Source organism: Herpailurus yagouaroundi, unplaced genomic scaffold (genome assembly GCF_014898765.1).
Source record: "Herpailurus yagouaroundi ecotype Mexico unplaced genomic scaffold, PumYag 163, whole genome shotgun sequence".
Taxonomy (NCBI): Eukaryota; Metazoa; Chordata; class Mammalia; order Carnivora; family Felidae; genus Herpailurus; species Herpailurus yagouaroundi.
Window position 1 is genome coordinate 26,544,350 of NW_024412404.1, and position 22,597 is coordinate 26,566,946.

Sequence of the window (22,597 nt, forward strand, 5' to 3'; positions counted from 1 at the left end):
GGCCTAACGGGGAATAGGCATAAATCCCATTTATCTCAATCTCTACTCTTCTACACCCGACATCAACACTCTATCAAAATTTACAAGATATACAAGAAGCAGCAACAATAACAAAATCACTGTCAAAAGAACAAGGCAATCTACAGAAAAAAAAAACAAACTTAGAAATGACCCATGTGTTAGAATCATAAGAGAGGGAATTCTAAATAACTATAATTAATATGTGAAAGCTGTATGGAAAAGGTGAACAAAGTACATGAGCAGATAAGGAATTTGAACAGAGAAGGAAACTATAAGATAAAGTCAAAACCTTTGTGAGAGCTAAAGTATGCTTTCAAATGGGTTCATCAGGAGTAGACTAACACAGCTGAGGAAAGAGGCAATAAACTTGAAGATGAGTTGATAAAAATTACCTTAACTGAAACTCTAAGAGAAAAAATAGGAGGAAAAAAGGTAAAAAGCATATTTGTACAGCCCCTCTGGAAAACAATTTGTCAATTATATACACTTACAATTTCAAAATCCCAATCATAGATACATGTACCTTAAAGAAATGAAAATGTAGCTTTACACAAGACCAGTACGTGAAAGTTTGTAGTGTTTTTTATCCATAATTGTTAAAATGTGGAAACACCCAACTGTGCCTCAACTGGTGAGTGGATAAACAAACTGGTGTAGCCATACATTGGAATACTATTCAGAAAAAAAAAATTAAATACCAATAAAAGCAATGGTGTACATGAATATCAATAGCATTACAAAAAAAACTGTACTCAAAAGGCAACATATTTATGATTCTGTTTATGCAACACTTTGGAAAAGAAAACTAACAAGAATGAAAAGAGATTACTGGTTGTCAGGTGCTTGTGTTGGGTCAGGGGAAGACTCAAAACAGTACAAGAGAAATTTAAAGGGTGAAGGAAATGCACTATATGCTGACGGTGGTGGTAGACCTTTTGTCTAACCTTACAGAACTGTATGCTGATTTTCTCATTAACTATTTTTGTGTCAGATCTGTATTTTAATAATTACATAAGTGTGAGATTGCCTTCAGTAGATTTGACATTTTCCAACTTTAAAAAAGTCATTAGACAAGATGATTCTGGCACTTGATCTAAGGTTGAGATGAGTGATCTCTATAGTCCTCTCTAGCTCCAAGGTTTTTGAGGTATGGGATTCCCCAATCTCACACAAAAATTTTACATATATATAAATTTATATGTTTTTATAATTTTTATAACTTTATATGTAAATCTATGTATGTTCATGGTTATATTTATGTTTATATTATATAAAATGTAAATACATATACACAAAAATTTTGACTATCTTCAGTATTATGATTTATTTTTTATAAAATTTGTATTTTATTTTTTCCTCATAATATACCCTATGTGTAATCCAAAAAAAAGTTATTATTTTACTTACAAAGTATATATACTGTGCAACAAATTAAAATTTAAAAAATGAGGAAGCAGGTCATGTGCAAGTCTACACAAATCTATAATTCCTAGTATAAGAAAATATAAATAGCTCATTTTATTAAATTGACATGTTTGGATTGCAAGCATAATTCATTCTAAGTCTATTAGAATGGAAACATGCTTGTAATCCAAAGCACTTGTATAACAAAGCAAATTTCAAGAATTATTAGCTCAGTTGTGATCATGTGACATTCGGCATCACATATTACTTGTATTGTAAGACATCGCTCATTTTTCAAGTTAAAATTTATTAGAAACGTTTGCTTGTCTTGCTGAGGACTCTCAAAACAAGTTACTCACAATCCAAGGTTTTACTGTAAATTAAAGTATTTAAAGAAAGGGAGAGATTTGCCCTTATGAAGGTGAGGTGTGGAGCATTTTCTTCATTCTTAAAAAAATCCTAGGAAATCATGTTTGCTCCATCTAAAACAGTTTTTCCTAGCTCTTTCCCACATTTATATTAGAAATTTCTTGGTTCATACCTCTGAAATATAGCTTCTTCAAGAATGTGATAATAAAAAGAGGATGAAGTCATACCGTGGAGCTGAGGAGGGACAGTCTGGGATGGCCCTGCAAGTTCTTCATCCTCACTGCTCCACTTGTCTCTTAGGAAGCCACTGGTGGCCCATATGCTTGGGTCACTGTCACTAGAAAAGAAATATATTTCGCTGTTCATGGTTTCAAACAATGTATACATTTCTTAAAGAATCTCTGATAATCTATATTAGTTATTCAGTTGACATTCATCTTTATTTAAGTTTAGCCACGTACTTCTGTTGTAAGCACCCAGAATTGGCCCACTTCAAAAGGGATCACTCTGAAGTCCCAATGTCTGATCACAAACTCCATCTCTTCCCACATTTATCTGGCTTGCAAACTAGCCATCTTGGATCAATCTACCTACGCCCCTTCTTTCCTCCTTTACCCAGGCTGTGAGAGACAAGTACTGAGGTCACTGGGATTTCTGATATCAGCACAGAGCCATGTGGAAAATACTGTGATGTATGTCCCTGTTGAGTCTCCTCTACTTTTCTTCCATGACAGCTAATTCTGAACCACCGCCCTCATTTAGACCCTATCTTAATTCTCTGCCTTAGTATAAACAGAGCCCCTTCTGGAAAATGCAAGCCAGGAAGCAAGAATTCGTTCAACTAATTCTCTTTTAAAATGTGTACTTATGGGGCACCTGGGTGGCTCAGTCAGTTAAGTGTCTGACTTCAGCTCAGGTCATGGTCTTGTGGTTTGTGAGTTCGAGCCCCACATCAGACTCCGCACTACCAGCGCAGAGCCTGCTTCTGATCCTCTCTCTCTCTCTCTCTCTCTCTCTCTCTCCCTCTCAAAAAATAAACATTTTAAAAAATAAAATGGGTACTTAGATACATCAATATGTTTCATTATTCTTTACTTTCTCCCTGATCACAATTAATCCTTCCACATTCAACTCCACACCTTCTATCTCCTAAGTCTTTTCTTTGAAATGACATTTTCATATATATATAATTAATCTCTCCCTATGTACAAATTCTGCCATAACATAAGAATACTCAATTCTCCCTAATCTTAAAAATAGAAACTCTTTTCACCCATAGCTAATATCATCCTCAATGGGGAAAAACTGACAGCTTTACCCACAAGGTCAGGAACATGACAGGGATGTCCATTCTCACCACTGTTGTTCAACAGAGTGTTGGAAGTCTTAGCCTCAGCAATCAGATAACAAAAAGAAATAAAAGGCAACGAAATCAGCAAGGAAGAAGTCAAACTTTCATTCTTCACAGATGACATGATACTCTATGTGGAAAACTCGAAAGACTCCACCAAAAAACTGCTAGAGCTGATATATGAACTTAGCAAAGTCACAGGATATAAAATCAACATTCAGAAATCAGCTGCATTTCTATACACCAATAATGGAGCAGCAGAAAGAGAAATCAAGGAATTGATCCTATTTACAATTGCACCAAAAACCATTAAATACCTAAGAATAAACCTAACCAAAGAGGTGAAAAATCTATACACTGAAAACCATAAAAAGCTTATGAAAGAAATTGTAGAAGACACACACACACACAAAAAGGGTAAAGATTCCATGCTCCTGGGTAGGAAGAACAAATATTGTTAAAATGTCGATACTACCCAAAACAATCTACACATTCAATGCAATCCCTATCAAAATTACACCAGCATTCTTCACAGAGCTACAACAATTCTAAAATCTGTATGGAACCAGAAAAGACCCCAAATAGCAAAAGTAATGTTGAAAAAGAAAACCAAAGCTGGAGGCATCACAATTCCAGACCTCATACTGTATTACAAAGCTGTAATCATCAAGATAGTATGGTACTGGCACAGAAACAGACACATAGATCAATAGAACAGAATAGAAAACCCAGAAATGTACCCACAAACATATGGCCAACTAATCTTTGACAAAGCAGGAAAGAATATCTAATGGAAAGAAGAGTCTCTTCAGCAAATAGTGTTGGGAAAACTGGACAGTGACCTGTAGAAGAATGAACCTGGACCACTTTCTTACACCATATACAAACAATAAACTCAAAATGGATGAAAGACCTAAATGTAAGACAGGAAACCATCAAAATCCTAGAAGAGAAAACAGGCAACAACCCTTTTGACCTTGGCCACAGCAACTTCCTACTAGACATATCTCCAGGAGCAAGGGAAACAAAGGCAAAAATGAACTATCAGGACCTCATCAAGAGAAAAAGCTTCTGCACAGGAAAGGAAACAATCAACAAAACTAAAAGGCAACTGATGGAATGGGAGAAGATACTTGCAAATGACATATCGGATAAAGGGTTAGTATCCAAAATCTATAAAGAACTTATCAAACTCAACACCCAAGGGGCACCTGGATGGCTCAATCGGTTAAACATCCAAATTCAGCTCGGGTCATGATCTCGCGGTTCATGAGTTCAAGCCCTGCGTTGGGCTCTGTGATGACAACTCAGAGCTTGGAGACTACTTCAGATTCTGTGTGTCCTTCTCTCTCTTCCCCTTCCCCACTCGTGCTCTATCTCTGTCTCTCAAAAATAAATAAATAAATGTAAAAAAATTAAAAAAAAATTCAACACCCCCAAAAAAATAATCCAGTGAAGAAATGGGCAGAAGATAGGAACAGACACTTTCCCAAAGAAGACATCCAGATGGCTAAGAGACACATGAAAAGATGCTCAACACCATTCATCATCAGGGAAACACAAATCAAAACAATGATGAGATACCACTTCACACCAGTCAGAATTCCTAAAATTAACAACTCAGGAAATAACAGATATTGGAGAGGATGTGGAGAAAGGGGAACACTTTTGCACTACTGGTGGGAATGCAAACTGGTTCAGCCACTCTGGAAAACAATATAGATATTCCTCAAAAAATTAAAAATAAAGCAACCCTGTGACTCAGCAATTGCACTACTAGGTATTTATCCATAGGATACCAAAATGCTGACTCAAAGGTGCACCTGCACCCCTATGTTTAAAGCAACCCTATCAACAACAGCCAAATTATGGAAAGAGCCCAAATGTCCATTGACTGACAAATGGATAAAGAAAATATTATACACACACACACACACACACACACACACACACACACACAATGGAATATTACTCAGCAATCAAAAAGAATGAAATCTCGTCATTTGCCACAATGTGGATAGAACTAGAATGTATTATGCTAAGTGAAATAATATGTAAGTGACGAATCACTAAATTCTACTACTGAAACCATTATTACACTATATGTTAACTAACTTTGATTTACATAAAATTTTTTTTAAAAAAGAGAAAAAAGCTGTGTGTATATATATATATATATATATATATATATATATATATACAATGGAATATTACTCAGCCATCAAAAGTAATGAATCTTGCCACCTGTAATGACCTGGATGGAGATGCAGTATGTTCGTTATGCTAAGCAAAATAAATCAGTCAGGGAAAGATAAATACAATAGAATACCACTCATATTGTGGAATTTAAGAAGCAAAACAGATGAACATATTGGATGGGGGGAAAAAGAGGGAAACAAATCATAAGGGTCTCATTACAAAAGAAAACAAACTGAGGGTTGATGGAGGGAAGTGGGTGGGGGATGGGCTAAATGGATGACGGGTATTAAGGAGGGCACTTGTCATTATATGTATGTCATATGTTTACATATATTGAACATTGTGTGTTATATGTAAGTGATGAATCACTCAATTCTACCACTAAAAACAATATTACAGTATATTTTAACTAACTAGAATTCCAATAAAAATTGGAAAAAAATAGAAACCCTTTTCAACCTCCTATCTCAAACAGATTTTTCAAATACTAGCCATACCCATTTTCTGTTCCTTTCCAGCTTCTTACTACTCCCTTTACTTGTGCTTTCATTCATAGCCCCATTTAACAAAAGCCTCCTAATTTGACTTCTGGTTCTAATCTCTGATGTCTAAAGACAACTGTTCCTAAATTCAAATTTAATTATGCCTGCCCATCACCTTCAAGATAAACCCAGGCTTCTTACATAAGTTTAAGACACTGGCAATCTGGCCCCAGCCAATCTGTGCGTCATCCCTACTAATCTCCTTTATGTATCTTATGTTTTAATCTTAACAAAAAAAAAATGCCTTTTTCTTTTGCTTCTGGAAGTGATTTAAAGTTTCTTACTCTTTCTCCTTCTCATCTTTTTTAAGATTACTGTAAATATCTAATTGCTCCCCACTTCTTGCCACCTATCATCCACCTGACGACCAGCAATCCTCTTTTTCTAGATAAACAGACAGACATATACATGGATACAGCAAAAAAAAAAAAAAAAAAAAAAGTCCCTGTACTTTCTTTTCATTCCAACAAATGGACTAAAATATGTACTCCTTGATCTCACATATATCAACTTCCTTCACATTCTGGCCCACCTTACGTTTGGCTGTACCTCTTACCTTCTCAAGCTTCCTGGCATTCCAATTCACATGTACCCTACAACTCTTGACACATAACATTTATCACCATTAATAAGATATTTTCACAACTTCTTACCTTTGCTCAAACCTCTTCCTCCAGCTTGAAATTTTCTTCCTTTCCTTTTCTTTTTTATTTTTTTTTAACTTTTATTTATTTTTGAGAGACAGAGACAGAGCGCAAGTGGGGAAGGGGCAGAGAGAAAGGGAGACACAGAATCCAATGCAGGCTCCAGGCTCTGAGCTGTCAGCACAGAGTCCGATGTGGGACTCAAACCCACAAACTGTGAGATCATGACCTAAGTCGAAGTTGGACGCTTAACCGACTGAGCCACCCAGGCACCCCATCTTCCCTTCCTTTTCACCTGCTAGTTTCTACTTATTTAAGGTCCTAAATCCAACCTATGTATCTTTTCTTCAAAGAAGCTGGTGAAGCCCCCTATACATATTTATCTGTCTTCTATATTCACAATCCTTGGACTTTGACTCTATAGTAGTATTTACTACATTGTACTTAAATTTGTCTTTTACATATCTGTTTCCTTAATTAAACTATAAACTAGGGGTACCTGGGTGACTCAGTCAGTTAAGGATTTGACTTTGCCTCAGGTCATGATCTTATGGTTCACAGGTTTGAGCCCCGCATCGGGCTCTGTGCTGACAGCTCAGAGCCTGGAGCCTGCTTCAGATTCTATGTCTCCCTCTCTCTCTGCCCCTCCCCTGTTTTCACTCTGTATCTCTTTCAAAAATAAATAAACATTAAAAACAATTTTTAAAAACCTATAAAGGGCAAGAGCTGTGTAATATTTTGCAGTTGTGTACAGTGTTTAGTATATAATCAGTATCTAGTAAATTAATATAAACTATTAGATTATAATAGTATCTCAAAATGCCTTTTGAATTATTATTTGTTCACCTAACGCACTTTTGAAAGTTATATATGCAAGTTACCTATTATACACATTATTATGCAGTGCTATGCCACTAATATTAGTTATAAAACTCTAAGGAAATATGGCTCACTAAAATGTTCTCTTATTTGACATGATTTTGCATGTAACACCTAAATGTGAACAGTTTATAAGGATGAATATTATTTTTGTTTTGTTTTTCTAATGGAAATTTACTTTTCTTTTGGTTCCTTAAATTCTTTCATATATAGTACCAAAAATTCACCACGCTAACAATTCTATTGTTTCCAGCACATTATTTTCTTTCTGGAACCAAATATCATTTCTAGTAAAATTTAGTTGTGTACTGAGCTTTACCTTACTTCAAGTACGCTGTCCTCTCCAAAGTTCCAAACACCATGACTCTGGAAACGTACAATTGTTGAGATGACAGAGAAATTACATTGTTTAGGGATATCTTTTTCATCTGTTAATAGTATATTTATGAGATCATAAATACATCTTATTTCTAGCCAAATCAGGCTGTACTTACTACAAAGAGCTGTATCTTGAAAAACTAACCAAACATTTGAAGGCCATTATTCACTGTCTCCACTGAGAGAGCTAGCTATGAATATGAATAGAAAACTCACTAAATAAGCACATTATACCTTTCTGTAGCATCTTTTAAAATATCCTCATAATCATTTTGGGAACTCTGAGGAGAGAATTTTACCTCCTCTGAGCTATCTTCCTTTGCCAAAACCTACAGGAATAAGAAAGGAAAGAAAATTATGGCTATGATTTTAGGAATGTATAGTTTAAAAGAAATATGATTTCTATAGATTTTTTATTTTTTAATGTTTATTTATTTTTGAGAGAGAGAGAGAAAGCACAGGGGAGGGGCACAGAGAGGGGGAGACAGAGAATGTGAAGCAGGCTCCACACTATCAGTGCAAAGCCCAACATGGGGCTCGAACTCACAAACCACGAGATCATGACTTGAGCCAATGTCGGACACATAACCAACTGAGCCACCCAGGCACCCCCGATTTCTATAGCTTATTAAGAAGAGTGCTAAGGTATTTAATAACAGAATTAAAACCACAATCACAGTTTGATTTCTATTCCTATAAAATCACTTGAAATGTATTTCTCCCTATTAAATATTTTCCAAACTGTAAAAAGAGTATAAAGTACTATGCACACACAAATGATTTTTACTGAGTCACCCAAGTTATTTTACAAAAGTTGATAAAAATAAGCTTCATTTGTGATAAGAAAAAAAAAAGACTATCACTGTAGCCCAGTGAAGATTCTTATAATGAATGCTTATCACATTTAGTTTACATACAAAATTCTTAGCACTATATTTAGCTTTATTTTAATACTTATATAATCTAATCCAGTAATTAATTCTAAGTATGTTTCTGCCGTGAGATTTTCTTCTGCCCCCTAGACTTTTTTCCACTTTGTTGCATTCACAGAGTCCTGTATAGTAAAAAAATAATAATAACAAAAAAAATTGAGAGTAGAGGGGAAAAATCACATTAAATTAAAAATTCAATCAATATTTTAGCCCTCAATTCTGTTTCAATTAATCCATTCATTTGACAATTATTTTCTGAGGACCCAGTATGCACAGATAGTGGTCTAAGTGCTATGGATAAAACAGTGAACAAGAGAGGTATGTGTTCTGCCCTTGCAGAGCATATATACTCTCATGGGGAGAAAGAAAACACACAAGCAAACACATACAAATTACAGCTGGTGGTGTTACTGCAGTAACAGAGTATGGTGATACGTAACTGCCATGTACCTAAAAGGCAAAAGGAAGGGCTAAGCAAAGAGACAGGGAAGCATCCTGAGCGAAAGAAACAGCAGATCCCAGGTCCAGGCAGAGCCTCTGGCCTCTGCCTAACTGACCACCCTCACCTCATGCCTATTTCTCATGCAGCATCTCAAGTCACAGCCTATATGCCATGTCTTTTCATCTTTTCTCAAGTATCTTTGACGACTCTGATTGTGTAAAACTTATTAATCTTTCCCCGCTCGGAAGTATGTGTGTGTGTGTGCGTGTGCATGTGCGTGTGTGTGTTTTGCTTATTCCATGAAACTTTTTAGACCTGGAATACCTATTGTGGGCATATATGTAGCCATCATTCCAGAACATGGACTCAAACACAATCAATTTTAGAAACAAGCACGTTAATGGACAGATGTAAACAATTACCCAACACTGTTCTTACCAAGCATATTCATTTGGTTGAACAAATCAAAACATATAAGTTATTAGGTTTTTAATCTAATATGAATAAGGATTGCTTGAAATTAACTCATATTTTAGCAGTAGTTTTCTAAATATAGTAAATTCTAATGGATTAGCTAATTGTCATTTTGAATAATACATAAAACATAAAAAGTCTTTCCTTGTGGTGACACAAGTATAGCACAACATACAGAGTTGTTGAGTCATTATATTGGACACCAGAAACTAATGTAATACTGTGTGTCAAGTGTACTTAAATAAAAATAGGTAGATAAATAAATAAAAATTGAAATAAAAAGATAAAAAAGTCTTTCCCTATGCAAGAAAATCATCTACTCTCAAATACTTTTCCAAAATTTTTTAACATTTGCTTTTAATATTTGGGGACTTAATTCACCTAGAAACAATTTCGATGTGAAGTGTTCCTCACCCACTCTGCGCAACCACCAACAACGATCTTGCGTTCAACTGGACATTCACAAGATCCAGTAGGCCACACCTGGTACCAGATGAGCTTTGCAGAGGATACGGTGGAAAACCACAACATGTGAGCAGGACAGTCTTACGCTTGCCCTCATTAAGAGTCCTAGCAGCATTCTAGTGTAAGCTCGGTGTGAAGCAATGGGTGGGTGGGTACCTAAGTCCCCCTCCTTAGAAACCTCAAGCAGCACAGGAACCCATATCTCTTGTAAGAATGCATGAACCTAACCTAGGGCTCACTGCAAGGGGATTCCCACATTCATGCCATTAGTACTCTCATTAAGACATTTATTGTCCTAGTCATAATCCTCCCTGTCTGGGGATCATTTTTATCATAGCCAATGCCACCTGGTAATACAGCTGATAGTCCACTTTTACCAGGTTTCCAGAGAAACAGGGTGCTAGAAGGCTAACACAAGACCATTTTCTCATTGTGAAAAAGAAAAGGTTCATTCATCTTTACTCACAGGCAATAATGTCATTTTATTTTTCCTGTTGGAATAACCAATTATACCAGCACCATTAATTGAGCACACCATTCTAGAAATCTACAATGTCACATGAAAAGTTCCCATATGTGTATAGGTCTTTTCTAGAATTTCTATGCAGTTTCATGGGTCTTATTTGCCACTTCCTATACTGTTTTCACATTTCCTTAATTCCTACAGCGTTCTAATAGGCCTTGACACTCTGCAGTGCCAGTGGCTCTCTCCACCACATATATACTCTTGCTTTCTTTCCTAATACTGTCTTGCCTATCCTTGACCTTCTGTTTTCCCAAAAGCCTTTTGATCAGTTGATCAAACCTCAAATATACACTAACAAAACAAAACTTTGGAATTTTTACTGAAATTAAGTTAAATTCATTTCGTATTTAAATTAGAGATAACTGTTTTCTTTATTATATTAACTCCTCTTATCCATTAATATGATACAGCTATACATCAAAATATTTTTAAATATTCTCAGGAAAGGCAATTCATACCATTTATTAAATTGACTCTCACATACTTTATAGCTGTAAATATAATAGTATAATCCATTATGGTAGATAATTTGTATTTAATATTTGGTATACATATGCTAACTAATGCATAATGAGAAAATCACGTTTTTATATACTGTAATTTTATACTTATTCTATTATAAATATTTTAAATTTCCATTATGATTTCTTCTTTGACCCACGAGTTTTGAGTATGTCTTTAAATTCCAAATGCATATTTTTTCTATTTGTGGTTGATTTCTAAGTGAATTTCTTTATGTCAGAGATCACAGTCAGCGCTATAAACTTAAATATATAGTATTATTTGAAATTTGTTAAGATATATTTTGATTTGGTACATGGTAAATTTTTATAAATGGTCCATGTATGCTTGAAAAGAATATGGGTTCTCTAACTTCTGGATGCAAGTTCTATATATGTGTTCATTATATATATCTTGCTAAATTTTTTTGTTATTTCTCTACTCTTAACTATTATCTATTCTATTAATAAAGATATATTTTTAAATGGTCTACTCTCATAGTGAAATTATCAATTCTCACTTCTAATTCTGATTTACATATTCTGGTGCTTATAAATTTAGAATTTTATATCCTCCTTGTGAACTAAACCTTCCCGTATTATATAGTGGCCTCTAAAGCCTAATGTTTTTTGCTTTTAAGTTTGTTTGTCTGACATTACTATAGCTACATTACCTCTCTTTTGTTAGTGTTGCTCTGTGTATCAGGGGGAAAATGTTCCCCAAAGATTCCTTCTCATTAACCTATACAGATGACCATCGAATTAAATGAGTTCTACAGAGTTGGCTTAGTCCTGAAAGCTAGTTTATCAATGCTAATTGGTAAAACAAATCCCTAAGCATTAATTTCAGGATAATTAAAACAGGAATGTGAGGATGGAGAAAAAGGAGAACAATACTATTGCACCAACACAGTCCCTCTCTTCTTCCAACAAGACATGTTTAAAAAGCCATTTTCTTAGCACTTGCTCACTGAGAAAAAATGACACCACCTGAGTAAGAATTCCTACCATAATTTAAACCTGAGACATATTTCAAGTCACACTTCAAAATCAACTTGATTACATTTATCCAAGAAGCGAACTGTTTTAGATGGCTGCAATTCAAATTAAAGGCTCACTTAGGACTCTAATACATCTTTGATTGAATGAAATGTGATTTGGCCAGCAACGCCAAGAAGGTACAAGGAGAAATATACTAAATTACCAAGATGTCAGGTCTTTTCAGAGATTGCTCACTGAATCAAATTTGTGTCAAATTAAACAAAGGGCTAGATAAATTTTCACGAGGAGCCTAAGTTGGGTTTTTTGCACTGCATATGCCAAGGACATATGAGGACAAAGTGAAAGCAGTAATACTAGGAGACAGGAGCCTGGTTTCTAGTCTTTTCTCTGTGGTTGAAGAGCTGTATGATCACAGACAAATCATTTTAGCTCTCCAGGACTTAGGTTCTTCATGTCTAAAATGATTGCTGGAATAAAAATGATTTGACCTAGCTTCCAAATACAATCATCTACAAGTCTATGAGTCTAGATAATTCCTACAGACAGCATCATAACTCAAAGGGCATCAAGTGGCTGTAACATCAAATTAATTCATGAAATGTTAAAAGCTAATTCTGGTAAAATCAGCTGGTTTTCCCAACATACTCTAAAAACCATCCAGAAATGATCGCTAAGATACTCTTTTCTAAAATGAAACTTTAGGGGCGCCTGGGTGGCGCAGTCGGTTAAGTGTCCGACTTCAGCCAGGTCACGATCTCGCGGTCTGTGAGTTCGAGCCCTGTGTCAGGCTCTGGGCTGATGGCTCAGAGCCTGGAGCCTGTTTCCGATTCTGTGTCTCCCTCTCTCTCTGCCCCTCCCCTGTTCATGCTCTGTCTCTCTCTGTCCCAAAAATAAATAAACGTTGAAAAAAAAAATTTTAAATGAAACTTTAAAGGATATCAAAACTTATCCTAGATAGGTCAAGCCATAAAATATGGGGGTAAAAAAAAAAACAATAAAATGTATTTAGTTCTAGAAGGGAGTCAAGCATGGTTATAAAAACGATCTACTTGGGACATTCTATGAAGATGCTCATTCTGAAATTATCAGTCCTTCAAGTAGAAAATCCTTCTGATCAGAGAAAAGTATCAACAATGGAGCTGAGAGCCCAGCAGTACACTAAAAATTGGAGACTGCCAGTCAGATATGTGATCGTGGGTGGCCCTGATGCAGCCACCTTACATGTCACGGAGGAACGCACAGATTCTTACATGAGAGAACAATCAAACCATAGCACTGTTTTTCAAAGAGCAGCATGACTGTCAGCCCTTGGGTGGGGATGGCAACCAAACTGGAAAGTTAGGACAGCAATGTCTGTTCTTGGTACTTATTTTTATCTCTAATAATGCTGCAACTTACAGAATGTGAGTATGAGGACAGCAACATGGTAGAAGTCCCAAAGTTCCAGTAGATAAAAAAAACTGCAAGCTACCCACACGATGACAATGCATTTCACTTTTTGTGCTTTAATCCTGGCAGTTAACCTCCACAAGGGAGGAGACACATGTCAAGGTGAGAGTTTTTGCCCCAGATTTTTCCCAACTCTCTACCTTTCCATGGTTTGGAGATACTGCACCATGTCTCTATCAATTAAAAATTCCATCATCAATATACCTAAAAGTGCTTCAAATTTTATGTGGAATTTATTCTGTATCTCTATCAGTAGCACAAAATGAAATAGATGCCAAAATAAGTAAACTTTCCAGAATAGTATCAAAGGTTTTTTTTTTTTTTTTTTTTTTTTTTTTTTTAGAGTCACAAAGAGTTGCACTCTTTCAAATAGATATTTGGGTCATCTTCAACACCAGAATGAAATGGAACTGAGAATTATTATGCTGAGGAGAACAAAATAGACATCTATTCCTTAGAGGGCTTACTCAGTGATTTAGGCATTAGTCACAATCAATTAGCAGAGATTCCCTCGTCTAGTTTTACCTCACGAGTCACTGATCTAGGTGTCTGACTTGATGAAGGCAAACTCTCCCAGGAAATCACGTCTTTCAAATTAGAGTCCTCTCCCTCCATATCTTTTCCTGAACAAAGAGAAGGGAAGAATTGATCAAATGCAAAGGGCTACACAGAGAAAGGGTGTGCCTTAATGAGAAAAGCCAAGCTACATAAGGGGAATCTACTTTCTTGTTGTAGAGTCATCTCATCTTTATCTCCTGTATTAATCACTTTTCTCCCTGCGTTAAAAAAATAACAGAGCAAACATGATCCTTCTTCTAGGATCATTCTCAGTTCATTTAAGTTAATTTTTGAGCGGTCCCTTTGTTCCTACTTCCATATTATTTAAGAAAGTACTCTTCAAATAAATCCTAAATATACACAACTTACAGAACATATGTACTAGGTATTACAGAATATAATTCTTTCTTCAGGGTCTACTTCTGGGATAAAGAGCAGCGTGTTACATATGCCTCAATTTGACTTCTTGAATTATTAATCATAAATAAATAAGCAAAATGTTAATGTATATAGAAAATCATTTCAGGCTTTATTGAAGAATATAATATGAATCCTCCCTACGAAACTCTGTGCTGGTTTTATTATAGGAGCATTGTTAATTACTCTCTTTCACTGAACAGAGTATTTCAGAGAGGAACCAAAGGAAATATTTTTCTCTGATCTTAGAACTAAGATTTCAGAGTACTGTCCCCCATATCATAGCAGCCATAAATATTATGATTTAGAAATTTTGTGACATGGCTATTATAAAATTAATAGTATAAAATATAGTAAAAAATATAGTAAACAAGTACTTTGTAACAAAAAGTGCACTTGTGAATGTGTTAAAAAGAAAACCAAATAGAAATTGTGAACTATTAAAACACATGAGTTGATTTTATATATATATACATATGTATATATATATGTATCTATCTTAAGAAACATCAATGAAAAAACAACATATCAAAACTAATGTGAAAGTTAGCTAAAGCACTGTTTAAAGGGGAAATGTACAGTTTTAAATACATTTATAACAAAAACAGAAAAACTGACAAATATTAGGTTTATATGTAATCATAAAGACTAAGAAAAACTAAGGAAATCTCCAAAAAAAGTAGAAAGTAAGACATCATCAAGAAATACAGCAAATAGAAAATAATTTAAAACAATAGAACAATCAACAAAATCAAAGACTTGAAAAAAAGACTTAAAAATATGCAAACTTCTTTCACTACTCAATTTAATTAACATTAAGAAGGAAAAAGGGCACAGCCACAGACCCAACTATCACTTTTATTCATTTATTTGTTTGTTTGTTTATTTTTGACACAGACAGAGCGTGATCGGGGTAGGGGCAGTGGGAGAGACAGAGAGAGACAGAATCCAAAGCAGGCTCCAGGCTCTGAGCTGTCTGTCAGCACAGAGCCGGACTCAGGGCTCAAACCCACGAACTGGGAGATCATGACCTGACCTGAAGTCAGATGTTTAACTGACTGAGCCACCCAGGCACCCCCCAGCTATCACTTTTAGAACTAAATCCTTTTGGGGTGCCTGGGTGGCTCAGTCGGTTAAGTGGTTAAGTGTCAACTCTTTGATTTCTGCTCAGGTCATGATCTCACAGTTCCTGGGATTGAGCTTAGCATCTGGCTCAAGGAGCATTTGACAGCAAGGAGCCTGCTTGGGATCCTCTCTCTCCTTTGCTCTCTGCCCCCACCCCCACTCACACACATTCTCTATCTCTCAGGATGAATAAATAAACTTTAAAAAAAAAACTTAAAAGAAGTAAATATCTTTAGACAAATTTGATGAAATGGAAACTTTTATAGAGAATTATAAACCATCAAAATCTACTCAAGAATGTGTAGAAAGCATGAATAATATAATAGCCAGTTTAAAAGTTCAATAATTAAAAATCTCATCCCCAGGAGGTAAAAAGCATCTGGAGCCAGAGAGGCTTCCAGATGAAATTTTATCAAACTTTCAATGAACAAAATATCTTTCTTATACTAATTATTTTAGAGATTTTTTTTAATGTAAAGTTATCAAATTTATACTAAAAGGTTAAGAAAATTCTCACATAAAAACAAAATATGTAAAATACAAGTAATAAAAATCATAAGCCAAATTCAAAAATGGACATAGATGCAAAAATCCTAAGTAAAATATTAGTAAAAAGTGCAATGAAAGAAATGTGTAGATTTAAGTAACATTTATCAAAAAAATTCAACGTATGCTCAATATCATACAAATCTATCAATGTAACTGGGTACATAACAAATGTTAACTAAAGGACAGAAATCACAGTATCATCTGAACATATAACAAAAAATCATTTGAAAAATTCAGTAGTCTTTCAAGGGAGAAATAGAAGGGAACTTCTTTAACTAATAGGAAAGGTTATCTATTCAAAATATTGAGCCAACATTATACTTAATGGTAAAACTTTAGACATATTCTCATTGTTTAAGGAAAACATAAAAATGCCTGCTACTACTACCCTTATTTAACACTGAATAATACATGGGGCCCAAGCACTAAAACAAAAGAAGAAAGGGGGGAAAAAAACCTTAGGGATTAGAAACAAAGCAAGTAAATCATATATATAAATACTGTAATTGTCTTACACAGAAAATTAAAGAGACTCTATAGTCAAACACTAGAAATAATAAGAAAGTTTGACAGGATAGCTGATAATAAATTAGAAACATTCCATAAACCAACAATAACCAACTAGACATTGCAACAAAAGAAAATGTATCATTCACAATAGAAATAAAAATATAAGGTAACTAGAAATAAACCAAAAATATATAGTAAAAATTGCAAACATTTTATTCAAGTGTAAAAAAAAAATACAATTACTAATGAACCCATATTCATATAGAAGAAAACCCAGTATCATAATAATGATAAGAATCCTTTAAACTAATTCACAGATTCAATGTAAATACAATCAAAATTCAAGCAGGATGTGTGTGTGTGTGTGTGTGTGTGTGTGCACACGCGTGCACACTCTGTATGTAGACAAACTAGAGAATACAAGTCTAAGAACAGCAAAGACAACTTGGACAAGGAGAACAGATTGGGGGCATTTGCCCTATCAGATACCAATACTCATTATAAGCTAAAGTAATCGACAATGTGAATTAATGTAAGAATAGAAAAACAGATGAAGAAAAGAGAACAGGGATTCAAAAACAGACACAGGCACATGAGAGCCTTTGCTATTTGATAGTGGTGGCACTGCCAATCAGTAGGGAAAACACTGAAACAAATGGGGTTGGGGAACTGGTTTTCCCACCAGAAAAAAAAAAAAAAAAAAAAAAAGAAAGATTATATCCCTATCTCAGAGCATGATAAGATCAAAGATCAAAATATACAAGATAAAATAAAAGAAGCTATTTTTATTATCTCAGCATAGGAATAGATTTTTGAATTACAAAAACACAACTTATAGAAGAAAATATTGATAAATCTGAATATTCAATAAAAAATACTGTCAACAGGGGTACACCTGGCTGGCTCAGTCAAAAGAGCATCTGACTCTTGATCTCAGGGTTGTGTATTCAAGCCCCATCTTGGGTGTAGAGATCACTTAAAAATAAATTCTTAAAAAAACAAAAATAAAATATACTGTCAACAAAGCTTTAAAAATGCATTCACCAGGAAGAAGGGATATAAAGGATATATATCTAGGATACATACAGAATTCTTGAAATTCAATAAGAAGACAAGCCAATAGAAAATAACGAGTAAAGCATATTAAACTAGCGGATACTCTTAGTTGGAACTAACAACAACCAACCTCTGCTGATTTGAGAATAAATAAAATTCATTGCATGTCCTCTGGACAACTCCTCTAACCACCTGAATGCTGAGGGTGCACATTTAACACTCCTGATACTGAAGGCTAAAACTGCACCATACTAAAAATCACTGAATATATATGTGTAGAATTATATCTGGACTTTTTACTTGGTTCCATTGATTCCTACTTCTGTCCTTATGCTAGTGTCATAGTATCTTAATTATTACAGCTCTGTAAGACATCTAGAAATCAAGTGGTTTAAGTCTTTCAACGTTGTTCTTTTTCAAAACTGTTGCTATTCTTAAGGCATTTTTTAAAGTTTATTTATTTTTATTTTGAGAGACACAGAGACAGCGAGAATGGTGGAGGGGCAGAAAGAGAGGGACAGAGAGAATCCCAAGCAGGCTCTGTGCTACCAGCAGAGAGTCCGATGCAGGGCTCAAACCCACAAACCGTGAGATCATGACCTGAGCCGAAACCAAGAGTTGGATGCCTAACCGACTGAGCCACCCAGGTGCCCCCAAAATTGTTGCTATTATTTTTGGGGGGTAATTTAATGGTAATTAATTTCAAAAAGTAATTCTGAAATAGCATGGAAAGAAAAAGAAAATCCTTATGTCACATCATTTTAAAAAAAAGAAATGAAATAAATCAGAGATCTAAATCTAAAAACTAAACTGTAAATTTTAGAAATAAACAGGAGAGAATGTGATTTACAATTATGCAAATGTCTTAGTACACAAAAAACATGAAAGGTAAAATAAAAACTGATAAATTAAATTTCATCGAAATTCACTGTTTAATAATTTCTCAGGTTTCTCTTGATTTTATACAATCAGTAAATTTCCAAGTGTCATATATCATACCTTAATTTCACCTCTTTGATCCCAGTTCATTCATGTGGCTCATGATTTTGCTCAAGTTCCCTAATCTCTCTATGCTGCAGGCTCATCATCTATAGAACAGAAATACTAACAGTGCCTGTATCATAAGGATGTTATAATGATGGAGGGAGTTAAGATGGCAGAAAAGTAGGGGAACTGGGATTTTCCTCGTCCCTCAAACACAACTGTATCGAGGTCAGATCACTTAGAACATCCAAGAAATCAATCTGCAGAGTGGCAGAAGAATCTCTACAGTTGGAGGGAGACAGCTTGGCAGGATCGAGGTGTGTGTATGTGACTTGCGGGAGATAAAACAGCATAGGCACGAAGGGGAGGGAACCCCTTCTGTGGAGAGACAAAAGGGAGAGAAAGAGGGGTTATGAAAGGGTGGTATGGAGTTAGCACAAGAGGAAAACCTCTCTGGACCACAGACTGAGGAATGAGAAATACAGAGAGCGCCAGTTTTTCTTTTTTGCAAACAGCCTTAGGCGCTAAAACTTAGAGGTTCGAGTGCACAACCTTCTCTGGAGTGAATCCAGGAGCCTTGGCATACGCTCCTGGGGAGGAGCAAAGAGGCCCTGGAGTGCATAATGTGGTACAGCAATCTCAGAGGTGCACTGAGAGAGAACAGTCCCTTTCTCAGACTCTGGGAAGAGGGTTTATTGTGTACCCAAGGACAAAAGACCCTGCAGGCGCCAGCCAAAGGCCGTTTATCAGCAGGGTGGAAAGGCTCTACTCTGGAACAGGGGAGAGGAGACACACCAAGCTGGGTCCTTTAAGGCTTCGGGTTTTGAACCCCAGAGAATCAAAGATATTTATGTCCTAATGTGGAGGCACCCAAATATATAAATCAATTAATCACAAACATAAGCAAACTTATTGATAATAATACCATGATTGTAGGAGACCATAATACTCCACTTATAACAATGGACAGATAATCTAGGCAGAAAATCTGTAAGGAAACAACAGCTCTGAATGACACATTGGACCACATGGACTTAACAGATATATTCAGAATATTTTATCCTAAAGCAGCAGAATACACATTCTTCTCAAGTGCACATGGAACATTCAACAAAATAGATCACATATTGGGTCACAAAACAGCCTTCAACAGGTACAAAAAGACTAAGATCATACCATATTTTCAGATCACAACACTATGAAACTTGAAATCAACCACAAGAAAATATTTGGAAAGCCCCCAAATACATGGAGGTTAAAAAACATCCCATTAAAGAATGAATGGGTTAACCAGGAAATTAAAGAAGAAATTTAAAAATACATGAAAACAAATGAAAATTAAAACATAACAGTCCAGGGGCGCCTGGGTGGCGCAGTCGGTTAAGCGTCTGACTTCAGCCAGGTCACGATCTCGCGGTCCGTGAGTTCGAGCCCCGCGTCAGGCTCTGGGCTGATAGCTCAGAGCCTGGAGCCTGTTTCCGATTCTGTGTCTCCCTCTCTCTCTGTCCCTCCCCCGTTCATGCTCTGTCCCTCTCTGTCCCAAAAATAAATAAACATTGAAAAAAAAAAAAAAACATAACAGTCCAAACCCTTTGAAATGCAGCAAAGGCAGTCCTAAGAGGAAAATACATTGCAATTCAGGACTATCTCAAGAAGCAAGAAAGGTTCTAAATTTACAACCTAACCTTACACCTAAAGGTGCTAGAAAAGCAGCAGCAAATCAAGCTCAAAGCCCACAGAAGAAGGGAAATAACAAAGATCAGAGCAGAAATAAACAATATAGAATCAAAAAAAAAATAGTACAAGAGATCAATGAAACTAAAAGCTGATATTTTGAAAGAATAAACAAAATTGATAAATGCCCACACAGACTTCTCAAAAAGAAAAGACAGAGGACCCAAATAGATAAAATCATGAATGAAAGAGGAGAGATCACAACCAACACCACAGAAATACTAACAATTATTAGAGAATACTATGAAAAATTATATGCCAACAAACTGGACAATCTGGAAAAAAATGGAAAAATTCCTTGACATTCACACACTACCAAAACTGAAATGGGAAGAAATAGAAACTCTGAACAGACGTGTAGCCAGCAAAGAAATTGAATCAGTTACCAAAAAATCTCCCAAGAAGTAAGAATCCTGGGCCAGATGGCTTCCCAGGGGAATTGTGCCAGACATTTAAAGCAGAGTTAACACCTATTCTTCTCAAACTGTTCCAAAAAACAGAAATGGAAGGAAAGCTTCCACACTCATTCTATGAAGTCAGCATTACCTTGATTCCAAAACCAGACACAGACTCCACTAAAAAGGAGAATTACAGGCCAATATTCCTGATGAACCTGGATACAAAAATTCTCAACAAGATACTAGCAAATCGAATTCAACAGTACATTAAAAGAATTATTCACCATGATCAAGTGGGATTTATTCCTGGGCTGCAGGGCTGGTTTTAATATTTGCAAATCAATTAAGTGCTATGGTCACATTAATAGAAGAAAGGATAAGAACCATATGATGCTTTCAATAGATGCAGAAAAAGCATTTGACATAAAACAGCATCATTTCTCGGTAAAAACCCTCAAGAAAGTTGGGATGCAAGGAACATCAGAAAAGCCATATATGAAAGGCCCACAGCCAATATCATCCTCAACAGGGAAAAACTGAGAGCTTTCCCTCCAAGATCAGGAACACGACAGGGATGTCCATTCTCACCACTGTTGCTCAACATAATGTTGGAAGACCTAACCTCAGCAATCAGACAACAAAAAGAAATAAATGGCATCCAAATTGCAAAGAAGTCAAACTTTCACTCTTCACAGATGACGATACTCTACGTGGAAAACCCGAAAGACTCCACCAAAAAACTACTAGAGCTGATACGTGAATTCAGCAAAGTCGCAGGATATAATAGCAATATACAGAAATTGGTTGCATTTCTATAAACCAATAATGAAACAACAGAAAAAGATATCAAGGAATCCCATGTACAACTGCACCAAAAACCATAAAATACCTAGGAATAATCCTAACCAAAGAGGTAAAAGGTATGTATGCTGAAAACTGTAGAAAGCTCCTGAAAGAAACTGAAGAAGGCACAAAGAAATGGAAAAACGTTCCATGCTCATGGATTGGAAGAATAAATATTGTTAAAATCTTGATAGTAACTAAAGCAATCTACACATTCAATGCAATCCCTATCAAAATTACACCAGCATTCTTCACAGAGCTACAACAAACAATCCTAAAATTTGTACAGAACCAGAAAATATACCGAATAGCCAAAGTAATGTTGAAAAAGGAAACCAAAGCTGGAGGCATCACAATTCCAGACTTCAAACTGGATTACAAAGCTGTAATTATCAAGACAGTATGGTATTGGCACAAAAACAGACACATAAATCAACAGAACAGAATAGAGAACCCAGAAATGGACCCATATATATATGGCCAACTAATCTTTGACAAAGCAGGAAAGAGTATCCAGTGGAAAAAAGACAGTCTCTTTAGAAAATGGGAGAACTGGACAGCAACATGCAGAAGAATGAACCTGGACCACTTTCTTACACTGTACACAAAAATGAACTCAAAATGGATCAAAGACCTAAACGTAAGACAGGAAGCCATCAAAATCCTACAGGATAATCCTTCAGCCACCTCTTTGACCAAGGCCACAGAAACTTCTTACTTAACATGTCTCTGGAGGCAAGGGAAACAAAAGCAAAAAATGAACTACTGGGACCTCATCCAAATTAAAAGCTTCTGCACAGAGAAGGAAACAATCAACATAATTAAAAGGCAACCGACAGAATGGGA

At 35.6% G+C, this 22,597-nt stretch overlaps 1 protein-coding gene across 5 annotated transcripts in view; it reads right to left on the reverse strand.

The window, feature by feature from the left end:
• Positions 1 to 22,597, reverse strand: part of PTPN20 (protein tyrosine phosphatase non-receptor type 20) — a 110,995-nt gene that overhangs the window by 46,925 nt on the left and 41,473 nt on the right. For 2 of the 5 annotated variants that reach the window (XM_040485673.1, XM_040485672.1), the window contains one exon: positions 2,022 to 2,131. In XM_040485673.1, coding sequence (XP_040341607.1) covers positions 2,022 to 2,069 — 48 coding nt within the window. In that variant the 5' untranslated portion in view covers positions 2,070 to 2,131. Of the gene's footprint in view, positions 1 to 2,021; positions 2,132 to 8,021; positions 8,117 to 14,102; positions 14,205 to 22,597 lie in introns of those variants that run through there. The other 3 variants (XM_040485670.1, XM_040485674.1, XM_040485671.1) reach the window with 3 other exon arrangements.